The sequence below is a fragment of the Zeugodacus cucurbitae genome, chromosome 2 (assembly GCF_028554725.1).
Source record: "Zeugodacus cucurbitae isolate PBARC_wt_2022May chromosome 2, idZeuCucr1.2, whole genome shotgun sequence".
NCBI lineage: Eukaryota > Metazoa > Arthropoda > Insecta > Diptera > Tephritidae > Zeugodacus > Zeugodacus cucurbitae.
In genome coordinates this window covers 71,456,467-71,476,483 of record NC_071667.1, presented here as the reverse complement: position 1 = coordinate 71,476,483, position 20,017 = coordinate 71,456,467, and the positions used below count along the sequence as shown (strand labels likewise).

The 20,017-nt window shown below is 36.2% G+C and overlaps 3 protein-coding genes across 6 annotated transcripts; 1 reads left to right on the top strand and 2 right to left on the bottom strand.

Annotated features, from left to right (window-relative positions):
• Positions 1–55: 55 nt before the first annotated feature.
• Positions 56–5,330, bottom strand: At3g01760 (uncharacterized). Its single transcript, XM_054229731.1, has 6 exons — positions 4,555–5,330; positions 3,609–3,854; positions 3,326–3,435; positions 3,109–3,249; positions 660–866; positions 56–597 (listed from the first exon to the last, which is right to left on the bottom strand). The coding sequence occupies exons 1-6, from the start codon at positions 4,926–4,928 to the stop codon at positions 71–73; spliced, it is 1,605 nt and encodes a 534-aa protein (XP_054085706.1). The 5' UTR covers positions 4,929–5,330; the 3' UTR covers positions 56–70.
• Positions 5,331–8,354: 3,024 nt separating this feature from the next.
• Positions 8,355–11,605, bottom strand: LOC105209171 (nicotinamide/nicotinic acid mononucleotide adenylyltransferase 1). Of its 3 annotated transcripts, XM_011179437.3 has the most exons (8): positions 11,451–11,605; positions 11,146–11,278; positions 10,922–11,079; positions 10,606–10,845; positions 10,441–10,542; positions 10,220–10,371; positions 8,587–8,782; positions 8,355–8,435 (listed from the first exon to the last, which is right to left on the bottom strand). In XM_011179437.3, exons 2-8 carry the CDS (start codon positions 11,258–11,260, stop codon positions 8,394–8,396), a joined length of 1,005 nt encoding a protein of 334 aa, XP_011177739.2. In that variant the 5' UTR covers positions 11,261–11,278; positions 11,451–11,605; the 3' UTR covers positions 8,355–8,393. The 3 variants fall into 3 exon arrangements, with proteins under 3 accessions (XP_011177739.2, XP_054085718.1, XP_011177741.2); XM_054229743.1 differs by lacking the exon at positions 11,451–11,605 and having other exon boundaries at positions 11,146–11,355; XM_011179439.3 differs by lacking the exons at positions 8,355–8,435; positions 8,587–8,782 and adding an exon at positions 9,559–9,699.
• A 326-nt stretch (positions 11,606–11,931) lies between these two features.
• Positions 11,932–19,989, top strand: LOC105209170 (protein phosphatase Slingshot). Of its 2 annotated transcripts, none has more exons than XM_011179435.3 (8): positions 11,932–12,157; positions 13,928–13,971; positions 14,032–14,224; positions 14,293–14,771; positions 14,839–14,904; positions 14,971–15,165; positions 15,237–15,506; positions 15,565–19,989. In XM_011179435.3, exons 1-8 carry the CDS (start codon positions 12,047–12,049, stop codon positions 18,854–18,856), a joined length of 4,650 nt encoding a protein of 1,549 aa, XP_011177737.1. In that variant the 5' UTR covers positions 11,932–12,046; the 3' UTR covers positions 18,857–19,989. The 2 variants fall into 2 exon arrangements, with proteins under 2 accessions (XP_011177737.1, XP_054085680.1); XM_054229705.1 differs by lacking the exon at positions 11,932–12,157 and adding an exon at positions 12,208–12,478.
• The last annotated feature ends 28 nt before the right edge of the window (positions 19,990–20,017 follow it).

The following is a 20,017-nucleotide window of genomic DNA, read 5'->3' as shown; positions in this document are numbered from 1 at the left end:
TCGTGAAACCGGCTGTAAGACCATTTTTACACTAACAAAATTAATTTTAAAATTTTATTTTATGGAACCACTAATGTTTCTGAGTTTTCACAATATCTTTTGTCATATTAAAAAAACATGTGGCCTCGTATCGGAATAGATCCGTAATATTAAATATATTCAAATAAGTGGAAATTATGGTGGCCGCTACCCCGAACAGCAACACCGACAGTGACAACGTCAAATCGCATTTCAGACGATGCCAATATTTTGCAATTTGTAACCAATATTTATGGAGTCTCAAACGCCATGAAAGCGCCACACCACTGCGCTGTTGCTGCTCCAACATCAATAGCTGTTCCATATCCGAGTGCACAGGCTCGTAGTTCAAATCGAGTGGTATGCTGCCATATGAAGACTCGGTTGCAACGCGCTGATGAGTTCTCTCCATTTGACTGATGCGTCGATATAGCAGCGGTGGTAGTATAAAGACCAATGGCGCCACAATTGTGCCGCCTACAATGTCCATGAGCACATCAAAACTGGGCACAAATTCGGCTATGAGTACTTCAAGGCCGACAACGGTGGAGCGCAGCGCAACGCGTTTCCATGAGAAGGCTTTGGAAATATGAGGAATAATATATGTATTTTATATATTCTTTTATAAGAGATGTTATCACCTTCATTGATTTTCAGATAGTTTTCGATTTGTAAAAACATCGCTGAACTACCGACAATAATTGAGAAACACAACTGCAATGCCATAAGTATGAGCAGTATATATAATGGTACACTCTTCGGCAATGTCTCCAAGAGATTATCCGCGATCATTGTGCCGAATTTATATACCGCAATAATGGAGCCGAAGATGGCTATGGTACAGGTTACTGTAATAAGAACAGATGATATAAACAATAAATCAAAATAATTAAACAAATTTTAATGAATTTGATTAAAATTTGTTCGAAGAATTAAAGCCGGATCCTCTAAATCTAACTAAGAGTTACTTAATGTACTTTATAACCCCGTTGACTTTATAAATAAGCTAATAAGGAAATAGGTTAAGGTATGCTAATTTTCTCTATAAATCCAATACTATATCGTTGTTTGGATATCATCTTGCCCAAAGAATATATAAAAATTTAAGTAGCCGATTGAATTACAGTAGAACTCCAATTATCCGAACTCCGACTATCCGAATCGCCGATTATCCGAATCACAAAAAATTGTCCAAAAAAAGTCTAAGTGCGCTATTATTACTATTATTCTTCCCCCGCGAAGCCAGTGTTTGCGCGTCAAGTCTTGACTTGACTTGTCTTAACTTGCCGTTCTGCCTACACTGACTTCCCCCCGCGAAAACAGCTTACATTGACGGAGATGTTTAAAAAACAATGATTTTTATTTCTAAACTTGTACATAAGTACATTTTATTTATATTTAAAACATGTGAAAATTTCATGTTTCTTTCATTTAATTCAATAAAAAAATAGTGTAATATCAAAACGTAGCTTTTATTCACTCCAATGGCAATTAAAAAAAAAATCCGATTATCCGAATATTTGATTATCCGAATGGGTCTCGGTCCCCATTAATTCGGATAATTGGAGTTCTACTGTATGTACATTAAGTCGATCTCATGTGTAGGAAAAAATGTTCAACCTCCACATTACGTTACATTACGCACTTTGGACTCCCTTCGAGTCATATCGTCAGTTCCGTTTAGATTCCTTTTTAAGAATCAAAAAAATCATTTCATTTTCACTTTTATTTCTAAAATCGATATATTTGACTATAGCAATCGTCTGTTTTGACGATTTTGATTAAGAACGATATAAACTTCGGACCTCAACTGTCCCCAAAGCCATATTTGTATACTCTCGCAACAAAAGTTGCTAAGAGAGTATTATAGTTTTGTCCACATAACGGTTGTTTGTAAGTCCCAAAACTAAACGAGTTAGATATAGGGTTATATATACCAAAGTGATCAGGGTGGCGAGTAAAGTTCAAATCCGGATGTCTGTCTGTCCGTCCGTCCGTCCGTCCGTCTGTCCGTCCGTGCAAGCTGTAACTTGAGTAAAAATTGAGATATCTTAATGAAACTTGGAACACGTGTTCCTTGGCACCATAAGAAGGTTAAGTTCGAAGATGGGCGGAATCGGACCACTGCCACGCCCACAAAATGGCGATAACCAAAAACATATAAAGAGCTATAACTAAGCCATAAATAAAGTTATGAAAATAAAATTTGGAACATAGGATCCCATTTGGGAGGAGCACATTTGGATGTAATTTTTTTGGAAAAGTGGGCGTGACCCCGCCTCCAAATAGATTTTATGTATATATCTTGCAAATCAATAAAGCTATTTAAACCAAACTTTCTGCAGTCGTTTCTTTTAGCCATTTCCTTACACAGTCCAAAAATGAAAGAAATCGGATAATAACCACGCCCACCTATCATACAAAGGTTAGGTTGAAAATGACTAAAAGTGCGTTAAATCACTAACGAGAAACGTCAGAAACACCAAATTTTACATAAGAAATGGCAGAAGGAAGCTGCACTGAGATTTTTTTACAAAATGGAAAATGGGTGTGGCGTCGCCCACTTATGGGTCAAAAACCATATCTCAAGAACTACTCGACAGATTTGAATGAAATTCGGTATATAATATTTTCTTCACCCCCTGATGACACTGGTGGAATATGGGCGAAATCGGTTCACAAATACGCCTACTTCCCACATAACTCAATTTTGAATCCTTCTGATTCGTTCACTTTATAATGTATACATAAGGAACCGATAAAGATAGCGAAATAAAACTTTACACAGATACAGTACTTGAGCTGTGACATCCCTTGTGGAAAAATTATCAAAATCGAACCATGACTTTTCAAGGCCCCTGATATCAAACATGACGAACTCAGTGCCTAAGGGTAATTTTTCACCGAAAATATAGGTAAATCTCTAAATCAATTGCGAGAGTATAAAATGTTCGGTTGCACCCGAACTTAGCCTTTCCTTTCTTGTTAACCGTGGTAATGACAATCTGGACGATTAGTTAGAAAATACACAGTTATTTTACCCTTAGGTCCACCCTAATGTATATATATACAATATATAACAGAACTCACTTGTGATACCACTGAAGGCGGCCCAATAAACTTGAGACTTCTGCTGCATATCGATTTGCAAGGTGAGTAACATCGGATGGATGTCAAACTGGAAAGCCAAAACGCTATAACCATTCAGCAGGGCCAAGAACGAAGGCAATTCTAAGAAGGAAAATATGCAAATAAACAAAACAGATTATGTATGAAGTCTTACATAAGTAAATAGCTGCAAGCATACCTAAGCTAACGCCTTCGAAGGGTTTGCCCAGCGGTGCGGATGCGAAAAGGCAAAACCACAAAAGAGTCACAATTACAACGAGTACAACAAGCGAGACAATCGTCAGTCCCCTACAAGCAGAAGCAATAACAAACATAGTTCATACATATACATACGATATATCTGTGAATATGGAATGCAAGCGAATAATACGTTCTATTTATCAGACCCGATAGCTCCCGAGTATGTACGCATGCTTGCGCCATCAAATGTAATGATTTGTTCACGCATTATTGCTTCTTACCGCATATGTTTGGGACTGCGCAACCACATCAGCGGACAGCAAAATATTCCAATTATAATAACCCAGTAGCAAAAAGAGAAGGAAAACCGATTGTCCGTTATGCGCTCGCCAACAAGCTCCAGATTCTGTGCTGCTATCAGTAGGCTTGGTATGGCAGTGGCAAATATGCTAATATCCAACAAGATACGCACGAACAGGCTCAGGCAGGGTCCGTATGCCAAATCGGCAATTGCCGCATAGGGATATCTGTGAAGGAAAACAACATTTTGATTAAAAATTGTTCTTGTTATTAGCTTATAAAGTTCTCTAAATAATTAAACTTCGGCCAAGAAAGCCGGTTTCTGTAAAGATATCGTATTAGTCAATGTTTCTGAGATCCATTCGTCAAGCTGATCACTGTGATATATAAGTATAATTTATATCCGTCTTATATCATTTTCAGCCGTTCGGATAGTAAATACCAAAAAAAATTTAGAATGAAGTTACTCATACGACCCGGGGAATGTCGGCGGCTAACATTTAGATGGTCCTGTCGATTGATTAAAATATTTTGAAAAAACTGGGTCTGAGCTCTAAAGGGGTTTTCAAAAACAGTCCTACAAACGGTTTGGGATATCAATAAACCATTATGTAAGGAACTCGATTTGTCTGACCATAACTTGGAGGTAGTGCTCTTAAAGTTGAAGTAACTGACTCCGAATTTCGGTAGTAAATTTTAATAATTTTGACTCGTTGTTGGATCGTATATATTTCCACGATGAAATAGCAAATCTTACTGAAGAGAAATGTCAAAAGAGCGAAAAAATATGGCGTCGTTTGCTGTCTCTATCGGTATTCCGTTATATATTTCATTATCTGTCTATTCTATTAGATCAGGTTTTTTGAGTGGTTATCCGAATTCGGAGCGCTTCAAGTCGAAGTTATTGTTGTTATTTAATGAACTCACCTGCTCTTTTGCGATATCGACGGATCGAAGGACTCGGCCATTATCCAACATCGGCTGAGTAAAAACGAAGTGTATATTTGTAGCACTATAACGGATAGGACCAAAGGTATGCCCAGAACACCTAATTGCACCAGCAGAGCCGGGAGTGTTATTAACGGGAGCACACCAAATAAATCGACGACATACAACACGGCAATGAGTAGTGTTAAATTCTCCTTTTCTTCGATTTTCTGTAAATGTGGCAGTGCGCTGAAGCGTGCACGCGACAAAAACGGCCGCTGATCATTGTGTGACTGGATGGACGGCGGCTCATTGGAGTGAAAATATGCACGCGACGGTCGCAATGCAGGCTTTTGACGACGCTTGAAGAACATTGTTTACAACAGTGTATGTATTTTAAGCTAAAATACCGTTTATTTTGAAATTTGAATTTATTCTTAAATATTTTCTCATAGCGAATACACGGTTTTGGAGCAATGCAACTGCGCGGTTTAAGTTAAGGCAAGCAACTGAAGCCTAGTTTGTATTAGAAAATTGCAGTCAGTCTACATAATATTTGCAATGCATTACCGTTATACATATTAACATATTTATATGAACATATTCCCTCAAACTATTCATGTACAATTGTGGTGAATTCGCCCGACCCAGCGACGAGTCAGCGCTTAGTGGTGGTGCAAGAAATTTGATCCTCCAGCAGTGGTGAGCGTTGGTCTAGTGTACTATATACTTACTATGTGTAAGTACTTCTACAAGAATGTAGAAATAATAGTTAACATCGAACAGAACTAACGCAAAGGTCAATAACACTCTGGCATTATTGCATTATTATAGTGATATCATATATGACTTGAGTGGTGATGTTGACAACATGCCCCTTATTAACCGATTTTCATTTATTATAGGCTATGTTGACTTTAAAAGCATTGTTCGATTTCAACTTAATACCTGGTGATTATCTAGAAGGCCTCCGAAAAAAAAAATTGTTGGGCTGAAATTCCTCGAGGTATAAGCAGTGAAATTTATCGCTTTGATTGTTTTTCTATTTTGCGCGATCATCTGAAAAATACAAATATTTAACAACGACAAAAGTAAGGATACCCCTATATATTATAAGGTTAGCTTCTAAATAGAGCTTTAATATTTAGTGTTGGCACCCTTAGCGTTAATTACCGCCAAAAAACTTTGAGACATGCTGTCTACCAAGTTCAGAAAAATTTATTGTGGTATTTTTTCCCAGGAGTCCTTCAATCTATTTAAAATATCTCAATTATTGAAACGACAAGAATATCGGACGAGCTTATCATTCAAATATTGTTATTCATACTTAAAAGGATTTAACTCAGAGGTTTTGACAGGCCACAGTTGGTGCTCTATCGATTTTTGATCGAAACATTCTTTCGTAACCCGACTTGTGTTTGGGCTCATTGTCCTGCTTGTATATAGAGTTATCTTCTAAGTCCATTTTTTGTGCTGAGAACTCTAAATTTGTACTCAGCATCACTCCGTAGGACTCTCCCGACATTTGCATTCGATTAATACCAGATTTGATAGACTACTGTAGCTACGGAACCCCAAACAAAAAAATTTTCACATCCGCATTTAATGGTGCCTTGGATGTACTTACTTTGGAGCCTCTCATGACTCTTTCGTCAAACTTTTTGACTGTGTTTCGTATTTTTTAATTAAATCATGCTCCCATTACTCCAAATTAGTATTTTACAAAAACTTGGCAGCATTTGATAACACTTTATGGCAAATTCAAATCAAGAAATATTCAAATAATAGTAAAAAATGTGGTGGGGTATCCATAATTTTGTCGGATACTCTATATAACATATATAATTTTCGTCAAAAGCAATTATTACCTTGATTCTCTAATGTTAGTTCCTAACGGCCTCGCCAATATTTCCTTACTACAACTTTTTATAGACAAATAAGTATTAATTGGCTGAACCTGAAGTTTTGTAGTATCAACAAACTTCTACAGGGATTTGATATCCAGAACGACTTCTTCAATATTGGCAAGAATATAACATCGAAATTTTGATAACATCAAAAATCCAAAACCGAAGATTCCATTTATCAAACTTTCCAAAAAAATGTTCTATATTTAATATATTTTGACATTTTTTAGCCTTTAAATGAACTGTCATCAAAATTGAGCACACTCAATCCTTTTGAGGCTTTTATTTTCCAAATCCACTATAACAACAACAACTTTATTATGCATTTTTTAATATTTTTTACTGTTAGGTGCTTATCCATCCATGTGAGGTGTGTTCAAAAAATAACGGGAATTTTTGTTTTTTTGAAAAAAAAATTCATTTGTCAACATTAATGTTGTCGTCTTTAAAATAGACTTCGTACTTCAGAGGCATGTATGTATATCAAAATAATAAAAAAAATATTGTTAATTGGTCTCTCCCAACCCTTTAAATTTCACAATTCCCGTTATTTTCTGAATACACCACATATGTCTGCATATGCTTATTGAGGTGTAAATACGTAGGTGAAGCTAGAGAGCAACTCAATGTTACCGAATATACACACATACATTTCCATATTAATACAGGGAAGCCCTTGATAAACCAATTCTATTCAACACTCCATCATCTATCATTCTCTTCACACAAAGTTTGCAATGTCATTGCACTCTTACGCGCTGTCAACAAACGAGCTTACACTCATAATCACATTAGAGATTATATTCCATTGGAGCATTTTACTTTTGATGAGTGACAATTCACATGGCGAATAAAACAGTGAAATGTTCTAATTTGTTTGGCGACCTTCAGAAACTTTCGCCAACTTCTGCAAAACAAGGAGAGCGCTTAACAAAAGTTTTCGTTTTTCTTAAATGGCTTATAAACTGGGTTACCACCGCTTTAACTTTTTATATTTGATTTGATATTATATGTATTCGATTATTTGCGGTATGTTTGTATGTTTGTTTGTATTTTGCAAATCTATTATCGGTAAGCATTGATTTATTGCTGTCATGTGGAACAAATGCTCAAATGCAAAGTCGACCAACATTAAGAGGAGCAGAAAATCGATTTGTCACCAATGTGTCTAGATAGTGCCACAAGTGATCCGATGCTACAATAACGCTTGAGTAGCGCTCGGCTATCATTGTTAAAAAGCAATTAAACAGCAATTGTTTAATTATTTGTTCTCGCGCGGTGTATCGAAGCAGCCATCGACAATCGACAATATGCTTTGCGCTAAATACCGGAGCATAACAAAACTGTTTTGGGATTTTGGGTTTCTTGGTTTTTCATTTATTTTTATTTATTTTATTTTTTATTTTTTTATTTATTTATATTTTTTTTGTCCGTGGCATGCCTTGCGCTTAGCATAGTGGTTTATTTTACAATTTTTAAGCGTGTGATTTTATGTTTTAATATATAGTCGTATATTAATATCTATGTATACTATTTTTTGGTGTATTTAGCGTGAAAAAATTCGGAATTATGATATGCTGTGCACATTTACAAATAGACTATTTTATGCCTAGGAAAATAAGCGTTTTTAAATTCTTAAATTGGGGAAATATCAATTTTCTTTGCGTTCATATTTTAAATCTCGTTTTAACACACAAATAATGGCATTTGCAACAACACCAATTTACAGGCAAACATAACACGTACACATATAAGAAGATACATTTCAGATAAGCGTAAGCAAGTATAAACTATTTGAATATTTTTCACTTTCAGCAAGCACTAAAATTTTACAATATACTTTTACAGCCATTTTTTTTTTTTTTTTTTTTGTCGGTTGCATCACTACACAGATGTCTTCTATTCGCTAACAGGAACTCTCGAGCAATGTATTTAAACATTCACCGCATCTGTCTTCTGCTTTTTGGCATCGGACTGGAATAATATAGAAAAATAGCAATTTACTTATTATAACAAAAAATATATCTTATTATTTTGTTTTTTTTTTTTTTAATAAAAAATATTTCAAAAATATATCTTTTAATTAAAAAAAAAAAATATTTTTTTATTTCCATTCCATATTCACCTCATCCCATCCGCTGCCAGCACGTTGTAGCTCCGTTGTCACTTTCGTACCGCCCTTCTCGGACGTCACCACCTGCACCACTTGTCCTGGCCCATTACGACTTGGTAGCAATTTCTTGGCTGCGGCGTTATTCTCATTGTCACCACAACAAAAGACCTGTTGAATGCTGGACGGCTTACGATTATCTAAAGTGAAACTGTTCAAAAAATTTTTAATCGAATAATCGCTCTGATCCATATGCACAGTCTGCGACGGCTCATCGGCGTCATCTTCGTCATCACTTGGCGAATTATTGACGGATGAGCTGGGATTAGTATTAACACGATTTAAATAGAAATTATTATATTTTTGTGGGTATGGTGTTAAACGTTTTAGTCCAATCATATACTTACTAACCACATAGAGCAGCATAAGTAAAGAAATAAAAGATTTTTAATTTATAATAAAAAGCTTGCGAGTATTAAAACTGTTAGTCACAAAAAATATGTTGAATTTTTAGTTAGACTATATAGGAAGCTCTACATATATGTATATATGTTGTAGAAATAGTTGTTATGACTTTTGACTAATTTTATATATTTCGCCGTAATATACATACTTATCAACTGATATACTCATATGTATGTACATTAAATGAGGCATGTTTGTTTACATTTGGATGCGCACAATGATTTTACAAATACTAACTCAGTTACATAAACATACAAGCATACTAATATGTGCTGACAAGGCATAAATAAAGTATATATAGATTAGCCGCGAAAGTTAGAATTCAGAAAATATTACATTTTATGCCTCATCAGTACATATGAATGCATGTAAGTATGTTTACAAATGATATAGAAAGATATAAAATTTATTTAGCATGCAGTTAGTTAATTACATTATATTAACATTATATTAACAGATTCAAAGACAAACAAAATTTTAAAATTTTATTTAATGCATAATAATATCAACTCACTCTCCATTATTAGTTTCCATTTAATTGTGACGGGCTGTCGTGTTGTTTCAGCGATTTTTACTCGCATGAAACTGCTTTTGAAATTTTGTTTATTATAAGGCGGAGTGTTGTTATTAGGAAGAGCTAGATTTACGGTTGTATTATGTCACCTAAAACTCAGTGGACCCAAGAGAAGGCAAGAATAAACAAAACGTTTTCAATTCAATACTTTTTAGATGACTGACTACTATTAATATGGGTTATTTCAGTTGATGTAATGATATTAGACTTCGAATATATTTTAATGAATTGAAGGAGGGACCAAATGATAAAATCACCGTACGTATCCGCATGGTTCATGCAACATTTTAATATGAGTCAAAGGATCATAAAAGTCACGTATTTTACGAAACTTAAGGCCAAAAATATATATGTATATATAGACATATATATGGAGTAAAAAAAATTTGAAATGTTTTCAAAGAATTTTTAATTAATTATCGCAAATCAATAAATTTTCGTGCGACTTTTGAAGTTTTGAAATTGGATTTTAGCTTTAATGAAATCACTATATAGAAATAATCTATCTTTTTGCTGTTTTTATGAATATATCAACCAAATTTATAAACTGTTCGAATATTTAAGTAAATATACATGCAGGAAATATTTATATAAATGTATATAACTTACGTTTTACAATTGAATAGTCCTTGCATATGTATATAGTCAATAACTCGATCATCAAGCAAATATTTCACTGACTGATCGCGTGAAATGAGACGTCGTATCATGGTAGAACTAACTTCATTCGGTACCCAATTCGTTATTAATGTAATATTTTTCTTTGAAAAACAAACAGAAATATTTCAATATTAGCAATCACAACTAAAAAATTAACGATAAAATCATACCTGATATTTAGTCAACAAATCTGACTCGAAAATGAATTTTTCCGGATTAGCACCAAAACGTGTGATTACCACCAGGCCATGATTGCCTACAATATCTTCAATCTAAATATGAAAAAAGATGTAATTCAATATGAAATGCCTTAAATATATTGCAAATATGCATACATCTTTTTCTGCCCATAAGCCAGGTACTGCAAATGATTCTAGTAAATCAGCGCCACACAACAATTTCAATTGCACACCATCTTGACGCTCACGCAAACCGGAAGGCATCCAACCCGGTAGAGTGCCATTCATGTCACTCTCTAGTGGTGAGTTGATATAGTTATTCATATGGTTTTGATGGTACTGTAGAACGGAGAGTGTGCGTGACCATTCCGTTTGTTGGATTTCCCAGTCAGAAGGCTTAAGAGTGATGAAATAAAAAGTATAAGTAATATAAAATATATAGTAGAAGCAGCAAAAGTAAAAATACTATTACCTTTATCCATGTTGACGATTGCAATGCTAATTTCAACATAGCAAAACGATGTGTACCAGCAACGAGACCTTTCTTCTGATAGGAATCATGTGTGGGTGAAACGATGCCACCAACGACGTTATGTGTGCCTTGTGTTTTGAAATAGTCACGCGCTATTTCTAAGTTGATAAAGAAAATAAAAATATATTAGACTATTATTTTATTTCACTACTTTGCAATCTTACCGAACATGCGAAAATGCATTGGCGTCGGTGGACTGAAGGAACCACAGGCTATCAGCACTATCCGAGGCAACATCCGCAGATTATTCATTTGTTCGTCTTCGATTATTATCGACATTATGGTTTTTATATAATTCTTTTTTTAAACAATAGAAAAGAGAGAGAAACGCATAAGTGTATTTTGCAAACACGGCAAGTTGACCTTCGAAACAATGAACTAATGAAACCGTAGACAAATAGTCAACGTAGAAAATTTAATGTGCACAATGAATAAAACACTTAAAATACACAATATTAATTTTACTTACAATAAATCACTGTAAAAATATTATTTGTATATGAAGATAATATAAAAATGTATTAACTTCTGCTAGAATTTGCAATTTAATAAAAAAATATGTGAAATCATATGTTTGTGTGTTTACTGGATTCAATATTTACGAAACTAGCGCAAAGAGCAAAATAAAATTAAATGAGCGCCATCTACTGGTGTAAACTATGCGGAATATAAACAAAAGCAAATAGCAAAAACAATGCCACCCCTTAAGGCAATAATTTCTTGATACAGCAGTTGTTATTGTACATTATTGTTTTAAACTATAGTTATATTTGACTAAAATTTTACAATTATACTTGTTTATAAAATACGATACACATTATTACGCAAATGCAATAACTTGTGTATTTTTATTTTATTATAACAGCTGTAGCAAAGTTTTGCGTCTTTCGATTTAACGAAAATCGATAACCGTAGCAAGTATTGCCAACTTGACAATATTCACATACAACTGACAGCAAACTGACAGGTCAATTTTTTTGTATATTTGTAGTCAGCCGTAATTATTGCAATTGTCGTGCGTTGTGCAAATAGTTATAGTGATCATAAGTATTTAAAAATGAATTTATGAAAAGTTCTAGTGGCGAAAAACGTAGGAAACTCCGCCAAATGAGCATGGCATTGGTGACCGTGCAGCGATCGCCGAGTGTTACTGGTTCGCCGCCTCAATGTGGCTCGGTGAGTTTGTGTGTCCCCACAAAGGGAGCGACTGTAAAAAGATGGAAAACATTTTCCACTCCCTTTTATTTGTTAAAAACCAGTGAATTCAGTACAGAGTTATTGTTTAGTGAAATAACATGCATTTTGTTAAAATTCTTTTGATGTTATCCATAGATATGTACATACATAAGTGAAGTGCAGTGACTAAAATAATTTTCTTCTGTATATGTTCAAGGGGAGGAGACGTAAAAACACATCGACTCCCTTTGCAGGAAATTATATTACGAAAATACCACCTCCTTAAATTTAGTAGAAATGAAAAAAGTGAAGACAATAATAGTAAGAGGCAATTATGGGAAACAGAAAAAAATATAAAAAGCCTACTGATTTTAATGATGTTACTTGATCGTAGGTTGGTCGTTTTTTTTTTTTTTGCATGGTGCCTATGTTTGTAGTTTGCTGATGTTTCTTTTGTTACATATTTCCTCGTTGCCATTTTATTGTCGCTATAATCATACCGAAATGTGCAAAAAAGGAAAAGTGCGTTGCGCGAATGCCAAATTGTTCACTTTTTTCATATGTGACCAATGGTGTAGTAGTTGGCGTTGACTTCGACGTCGTGATCATCCGTCTAAACATTGCCGTTTCTTCTTTAGTATATGTTTATATCGGCTTTTGTTTTGCTTTTATTTCTTTACTTTTGTTTTGTATTTAGTATTTTCAAAATGCTGATCTCAGTTTGATGGTGCATGCGGCCCGTTGTAATTGTTAATGATTGTGTTTTTTTTGTAATATTTGTTTAACAACAGAACATAAAAATGTGTCCTTTCGATGACGTGGGTACTTCCCGTCGGAGTGTGTTTAATTACATGACAATTAAAATATCTAATGAAAGGCCACCTTTAAGAATAGTAGCTTACTAGACAGTGCTTGTTGTAATTACACTAAATTTTGACGCATATATTATATATGTATATTGTATATGCATATATGTATGTAAACATTTGTGTGTATTTAACATAATATTCTAAGAAAATATATTTTCAGCCCACAATTTTCTTGACCTTGTTCCGAACAGACGCAGACGTGCACATCAATGCTATTACGAATATATGCATATACAAGTTTATATGTGAAATATAAATGTGCATGTACATACATACATACATATATACATAAATTTACATTTTAGATCGACAACATTAATAGCATTGCAATATTTTGGTATACTCCATGAATGGTCTCTTTGTTTTTCCTCATATCAAATATTTTGTTTGTATATATACATACATATCTACATGTACGTATGTTTACGTGTTGTTATTCCACATTGCTAAATAAGTTTCCTTGTTTGGTTGCAATTATTTGGTTGTTATGGCATCACTGATTGTTATCAATGATGGCAGTTTTAAGTCTTGCTTATCATAGGGGTTTGTTATGAGTCACACATTTTACTGCCCAGCTATTATAATAGGGTTATCTATTGATATTATTGTAAGAAGCAAATGTTTTGAATTATGAATGAAAAAAATAATCTATGTTTTATACAATTTCCGACTCTTATTTGTTTGCTAAATATTTTTATTAGTTTTCCTTTTATTGAATACGGACTGTAAATACTAAATACATTGCAAATGTCACTGAATTTAAATTATAGGATATATTATAGATATTAATTAACAAAGCATAAGTAGTCCCCAACAAAAAATATGCATCAACAAAATCTTATATAACCTTCATAAAAATTATTTTCTACAAACACATACTAAAATAATATTTTATTTACAGGAGGGAGAAACTGAGGATGATGAAGGCAATAGATCTGAAAAGAGGTAATACATAAATTGCAACTATTTATTTCATAGTTATGCATCATTTCACATTTCTTGTAGCGAATGTTTTTTTGCGGTTAAGGATACTGCATTGGGTCTTGCTCTTAAAGATGTTCCAGCGAAAACCAATGAACGTCGCGCAAGTACAGATTCGGCAAAATCTACTAATAGCACACAAAGTAATAATTCTGATATACAACAACACTTACAATCAATGATTGATCTACTTTACCCGGAGGAAACCTTGAAGATGGTAAATTACGCAATTATTAGAGATTATGGTCATAGAAATAATTAAAATCCTTTTTTTCAACCAAATAGGCTGTTAAATTAGAATCCCAACGTCCGAATCGCACAAGGTATCTTGTGATTGTATCACGTTGTTGTTACCGCCCCACAACCACCGATCGAAAAACTAAAATAATGCGACATAATTCGACTAAAGCGAGCAACGTCATAGCATCGGCGAATATCGTTACTATGCGTCAATCGTCAACGGATAGTATTAAGCGTACGCCACAACAGCAACAGTCACAAACGGAGTCAAGTAGTGGCGGTGAGGAGTCGACGGATGCACAAGAGAAGCAATACTCCAACGCATCTATATCTACGAAAGCAACTCAACGGCAGAGCATGAAAAGTGATACAGCAGAAAAGATCAGTGCCTCAGGCGATAGTAAAGCATGCGAGGATGGTGTCGAAGAATCCTGTCTATTGGGCATTGACTGTAATGAGCGTACCACAATTGGACTAGTATTGCCCATACTTGCCGATACCACAATACATCTCGATGGCGATGGGTAAGCCAACCAAATTTATTTAATTTAATTAGCTTTTCTATTAATTGTGTAATTCTTATTTGATTAGTGGTTTTAGCGTGTCAGTTTATGGTAAAACACATATTTTCAAGCCTGTTTCTGTGCAAGCTATGTGGTAAGTTAATGTTTGAAGGTCTTCAAAATACAATTCAACTAATCTTATTCAATTTTTATTTTCAAGGTCCGCATTACAAACATTACATAAAGTATCGCAAAAGGCTCGTGAGAATAATTTTTATCCGCGTGGTCCATCGCACGATTGGACATCTGATTATGATAGCCATATCGAGTCGGAGCAGTCTTGCCTGAATGAGTGGAATGCAATGGATTCAATAGAAAGCCGACGTCCTCCTTCGCCAGATGCCATAAGAAACAAGTAGATTGAATAAGATTTGCAAATCAATATATGCAGAGAGTAATAATGCTATGTTTATATATCTATTATAGACCAACAGCAAAGGAGGAAACGGAAAGTGTTATAAAAATGAAGTTGAAGGAAATTATGATGTCAGTGGATTTAGATGAGGTTACCTCAAAATATATACGTGGTCGACTTGAAGAACTGCTTGATATGGATTTAGGCGAGTTCAAGTCCTTTATCGATGCAGAAATGTTGACCATACTTGGTCAGATGGATGCCCCAACAGAGATTTTCGATCATGTCTATCTTGGTTCGGAATGGAATGCCAGCAATTTGGAAGAGTTGCAAAAAAATGGGTATTTTACTTTTTATTTTTATAGTAACCTTTTCAATATTAATCTATTTTTCTAACAGTATACGCCATATTCTTAACGTAACTCGGGAGATCGACAATTTCTTCCCAGGTGTATTTGATTACTTTAATGTAAGAGTATATGATGATGAGAAAACGAATTTGTTGAAACACTGGGACAACACATTTCGTTACATAACTCGTGCCAAATCGGAAGGCTCTAAAGTACTGGTCCACTGTAAAATGGGTGTCAGCCGATCGGCATCTGTGGTAATCGCCTACGCCATGAAGGCATATAACTGGGAATTCAAGCATGCACTGCAACACGTTAAAGAGCGTCGCAACTGCATAAAACCGAATAAAAATTTCCTCAATCAATTGGAAACATACCGCGGCATGTTGGATGCCATGAAGAATAAAGAGAAACTGCAGCGCAGTAAGAGTGAGACGAATTTGAAAAGCACAAAAGACGCGCGTCTTCTGCCTGGCAGTGAGCCCACACCACTCATACAGGCGCTTAATCAATCGAAATCGAAGACAACCGGAGGCCATGACGATGTTAGCTGTGGTGATAACGTTGCGGCATGTACCGATGGCGACATTTTGAGTGGCAAAAGTGTTGGACGATCTAAAGTTTCAGCCGCCATTAATAGTGGTGGCACAAATGAAGCGAAGCAACGTCGCCTGGTGCGTCGGTCCAGTAGCACATCACCGCAGGCGGTGCCACACGTGCCACACATAACAGTAGTAATTAAACAGCAGAGTCAATCGTTGGAAAATCTAACACCGGAGCGTAGTGTGGCAGAGGAGCCGAAGAATATGCGCTTTCCCGGAAGTAACGGTGAAAATTATAGTGTTACACAAAATCAAGTGCGCCACATACAAAAGAATGTACAACCACCGCCACCTCCACCGCCGCCGCCACCAACAACGGTTTCACAACATCAGCTACAACAAAAGAAACAGAAACAGCAAATAGCTTCGGTACGCACTCGTGTGAAGGATCTGGAGACACATACGAATATACGCAAGACGGCAGACGATCGTAGATCGCTTAACTTGCAATTCGGTCGATCGGTATCGCACGATACTGGCACAGCAGTAACACGTGTGGAAATGTTGCCTTGTTATGGCGGCGAGGGCACAATTCAAACTGAGCACAGTCCCGTTTGGACATCGTCTGCAAAACTCATTACACAGACATCCAACTTGAAAACGGCTGCAGAGATTGGGGGTGGCGATGAGGGAATTGTACACAATAAATCGAATATGTGTCCTGAAACCGCCAATGTATCTGACGATATTGCAAGTAACGCAATGGATGCATCCCCAACTGAGCCTATAAAGGCGCAGCAATTCAAAGTGGACAACAGACGTCATAGCCGCAAAACTCAGTCGTGGACTGCGATCAGTGGTACAAGTGACTTGAGCGGCGGCAGCAGAAGCGGCGGTATAGTTTTAGATCGTCTCAACGTTCTGGGTGCCGGTACGAGTGCCAGCAGTTGTGGTACCAGCAAATTGGGCTCTAATAGCAGTATTGATTCGATCTCATCGAGCGTCGCATCTTCGACGACTACAACATTTGAGGAGCGAGTGATAACTCGTACCCATAGGCATCGGGATTTGCCCTCACGGCATGCCTCCTGGGGTTCAGGAGACACGAGAGGCGCTGTACCAGTACGAAATAGTTCCTGGTCAGCATACGACAGCAATCGAAACTCTTGTCAGTATGGCGGCGGGGCAATACTCGAGGGGCAAATACATGAACTTAACATCAATAAGAGCAATAAGACTGTCACACAAAATTACCAGAGTGGACCGATGCAATATCAGCATCAACACCATGTGGGCACGGTGAAACGCACTAAACAGAAATTGGAACAATGCGGAAGCGCTGGCAACAGTCATACACTGAAGAAATTGTGTTCAGAAAATGGTGAGCGTTTGACGGATGAAACCACAGTAGCTAACAGTGCAAAGCGCATTGCCAAAGGTGCAATTAATTTGTTTCGAAGCGCTTCAGCTGCTAGTTCGACACGCACTCGCTGTCCTCCATATCGCTGCAATAGCGTTGAAATTGTGCCCGGCGTTACGACGCCTTCTACAGGCAGTAGCAATGCTGTTGCAGACGTATTGGCATGCCAGATGGTTATGCGTCGGAGCGACGGAAGCCGACCGCTCAATAATGACTTATTTTCGGCTTCCTCCGCTCCTGAATCGTACACAATATCCGATATAGAAAATAAAAATATGTTACCACCCGTATCGGACAACGTCACAACTGTAATACCCGGCGTGGATGAAGATGAGGATGCAGTGTTAATGCGCGAAAATATTGGCAGTGGATCCAACACTGCTGATCAACGTATCTCCGGTTCTGTGCAAATACTCAAAAAAAGTTTTGAGGCGAAAGCGGGCAGTGGTAATAGTGGTGGCACCGCTGGCAGTGGAAACGTATTACAAGTACAAACTGCAGTGTTGCCTGCGAAGAAAGGTCATCACTCATTGCCTTCTTCACCAGTAGCGCAGCATATAGAACCACATCAAGCCCGCCAACACAATCCACAAATCGCAACATTGACTGCAGCAATTTCATCAACAGCTTCTACAACACATAGTCTCAACACAGCGCCACTGTGTGAGAGTGAAATAGCTGCTGAAATTGTTGACATGTCCTCTAATATCACAAGCACTATAAACACTACAACACAGTCGATATATACGCCCGCCTCTACTGCATCAACGACAATGTCAGTAGCATCGTCTTCTTCATCTACGTCGTCTTCGTCGAGCATGTCTGACCCTTATGTTGATCGCAACGTTAAGGTGCTGGTGCATAAATACCAAACGCCTACTGCGCTCGTGCCCACAAACAAGAATGAATGTCAAGTGGGCGCTAACCCGATATCTTCAAATATGTCCTCATCATCTCCTTCATCCTCCTCCTCATGTTCAGTACCAACAACACTTGCGTCCCTTGCTACTTCCATCGGTCATTCGAAACCCCGCCGTCATTCCTATTATGAAAGTGGTGGTAATGCGTCGCACAAAACTATGTCGATGGGCAGCAGTAGAACTGGTGGCGGTGGCGGTGGCGGCGTCATTGGCAGTCGCTTGTCACACGAATATAGTGATAGTAGGCCACCGCCTGCACCAGCAAAAGCACCACAATCGTCACATAGTAATAATTCTCAGACGCCATTAGGAGACAATACGCAACAGCCACCACAACAACAGCAGCAGCAACAACAACATCATCAGCGTCGTTTGCAACAGCATGGCCGCACGCATCCACTCAGCAGGCTAACGTTACCAAAACAGAGCTTCAATACAGCTGCTTACAATACCATGTAGATTATATCAGCGATGTCTCACCGTCCCCTTTACCAAAATTCTGTGTTTGGTGTACTCTCAATTGTATAATGTTGTAAAAGCACTTCTTCACAATGACACCCCAAAAAACGCGAAAAACTCATACACACTCACTTTATCATTTTGGTGCACTATTACTAGCCCGATATTTTTTTCAGTTTAAAACTAATATAATACTGAGTGTTTAATATCTGAGCACAATTTATATGCTCATTTAATCATAATTTTTTTTGCTTTTTTTTTTTGCTTCGTTTCCCGCGCAACCGCTTCTCTGCATTTCTAAGCATTTTCTAACCAATCCCTAAACTATATAAGTATTTTTCTAAAAGGAAAATTGTTTTGGCTGTTTGCATTTCTAAAATAATTCTTTATTTTGATATTGTCCACTGCCAGCGCGACAAAAAAAATTGTCTTCCGATTAAAAAGAGTTTAACTTTAATCGACATGCAAATAAACTAAATCGCAAAAATGAAATTTAAGTTCAAGTGCACTTCATTATTCATAGGATAGGAATATAAAAAAAATTATAATTTTAATTATTAGTATTCTAAATATTTTGCATTTGCTTTGCCTCGATATGACTTTTTACTATATTTTCTTCGGTGAAGTTATTTTACAGAATATTTTCGACGTGTGTGTGTGTGGGTATTTCATGCTATTTCACATTATATCTCCCGCTCACAATATTACTAAGCACGCTAATTTCTTTTTATAGTTCGTTCCACAGCTTGACCATAAACTTTGATAATAACATAAAAAAATATTAGCGCTGCAATGTACTGATGTCTTTATATACATACATACATATATTCATTGCTATTTTATATTTTTATTCATATCCAAGCTATACCTAAATATCTCATGCCATTATCTTTTCCATGTACCGACTTATTTTATTTGTATTATTATTATATGCTGATTTTAACTAAATCATAATTATTTATAAACTTAAAGATCGCATTAGAAATTGTAAGGAGCCGTTTTTATGTATGTACTACTACGTAGCGCTTTTTACCATTGCCGTACTGTATTTGTATATTAATTATAAGCATTTGCAACAAATTCGGCACGACTCACCAATAAAACCATACAAAACAACTTTATCCTACACTACACTACACATATACAGAAACACAACCCCAA

Bases quoted from the DNA above. Each gene is read 5' to 3' on its own strand.
- LOC105209171 (XM_011179437.3), bottom strand. From the start codon at position 11,260: ATGTCGATAATAATCGAAGACGAACAAATGAATAATCTGCGGATGTTG. The intron at 11,080-11,145 runs GTAAGATTGCAA...TTATCAACTTAG, and splicing joins AATGCATTTTCGCATGTTCG to AAATAGCGCGTGACTATTTC. The intron at 10,543-10,605 runs GTATGCATATTT...TTTCATATTTAG, and splicing joins GCTTATGGGCAGAAAAAGAT to ATTGAAGATATTGTAGGCAA.
- LOC105209170 (XM_011179435.3), top strand. From the start codon at position 12,047: ATGAAAAGTTCTAGTGGCGAAAAACGTAGGAAACTCCGCCAAATGAGC. The intron at 13,972-14,031 runs GTAATACATAAA...CATTTCTTGTAG, and splicing joins GGCAATAGATCTGAAAAGAG to CGAATGTTTTTTTGCGGTTA. The intron at 14,905-14,970 runs GTAAGTTAATGT...TTTATTTTCAAG, and splicing joins GTTTCTGTGCAAGCTATGTG to GTCCGCATTACAAACATTAC.
- At3g01760 (XM_054229731.1), bottom strand. From the start codon at position 4,928: ATGTTCTTCAAGCGTCGTCAAAAGCCTGCATTGCGACCGTCGCGTGCA. The intron at 3,855-4,554 runs GTGAGTTCATTA...TTTCCTTCACAG, and splicing joins TCGATATCGCAAAAGAGCAG to ATATCCCTATGCGGCAATTG. The intron at 3,436-3,608 runs GTAAGAAGCAAT...TTCTGCTTGTAG, and splicing joins CGCAGTCCCAAACATATGCG to GGGACTGACGATTGTCTCGC.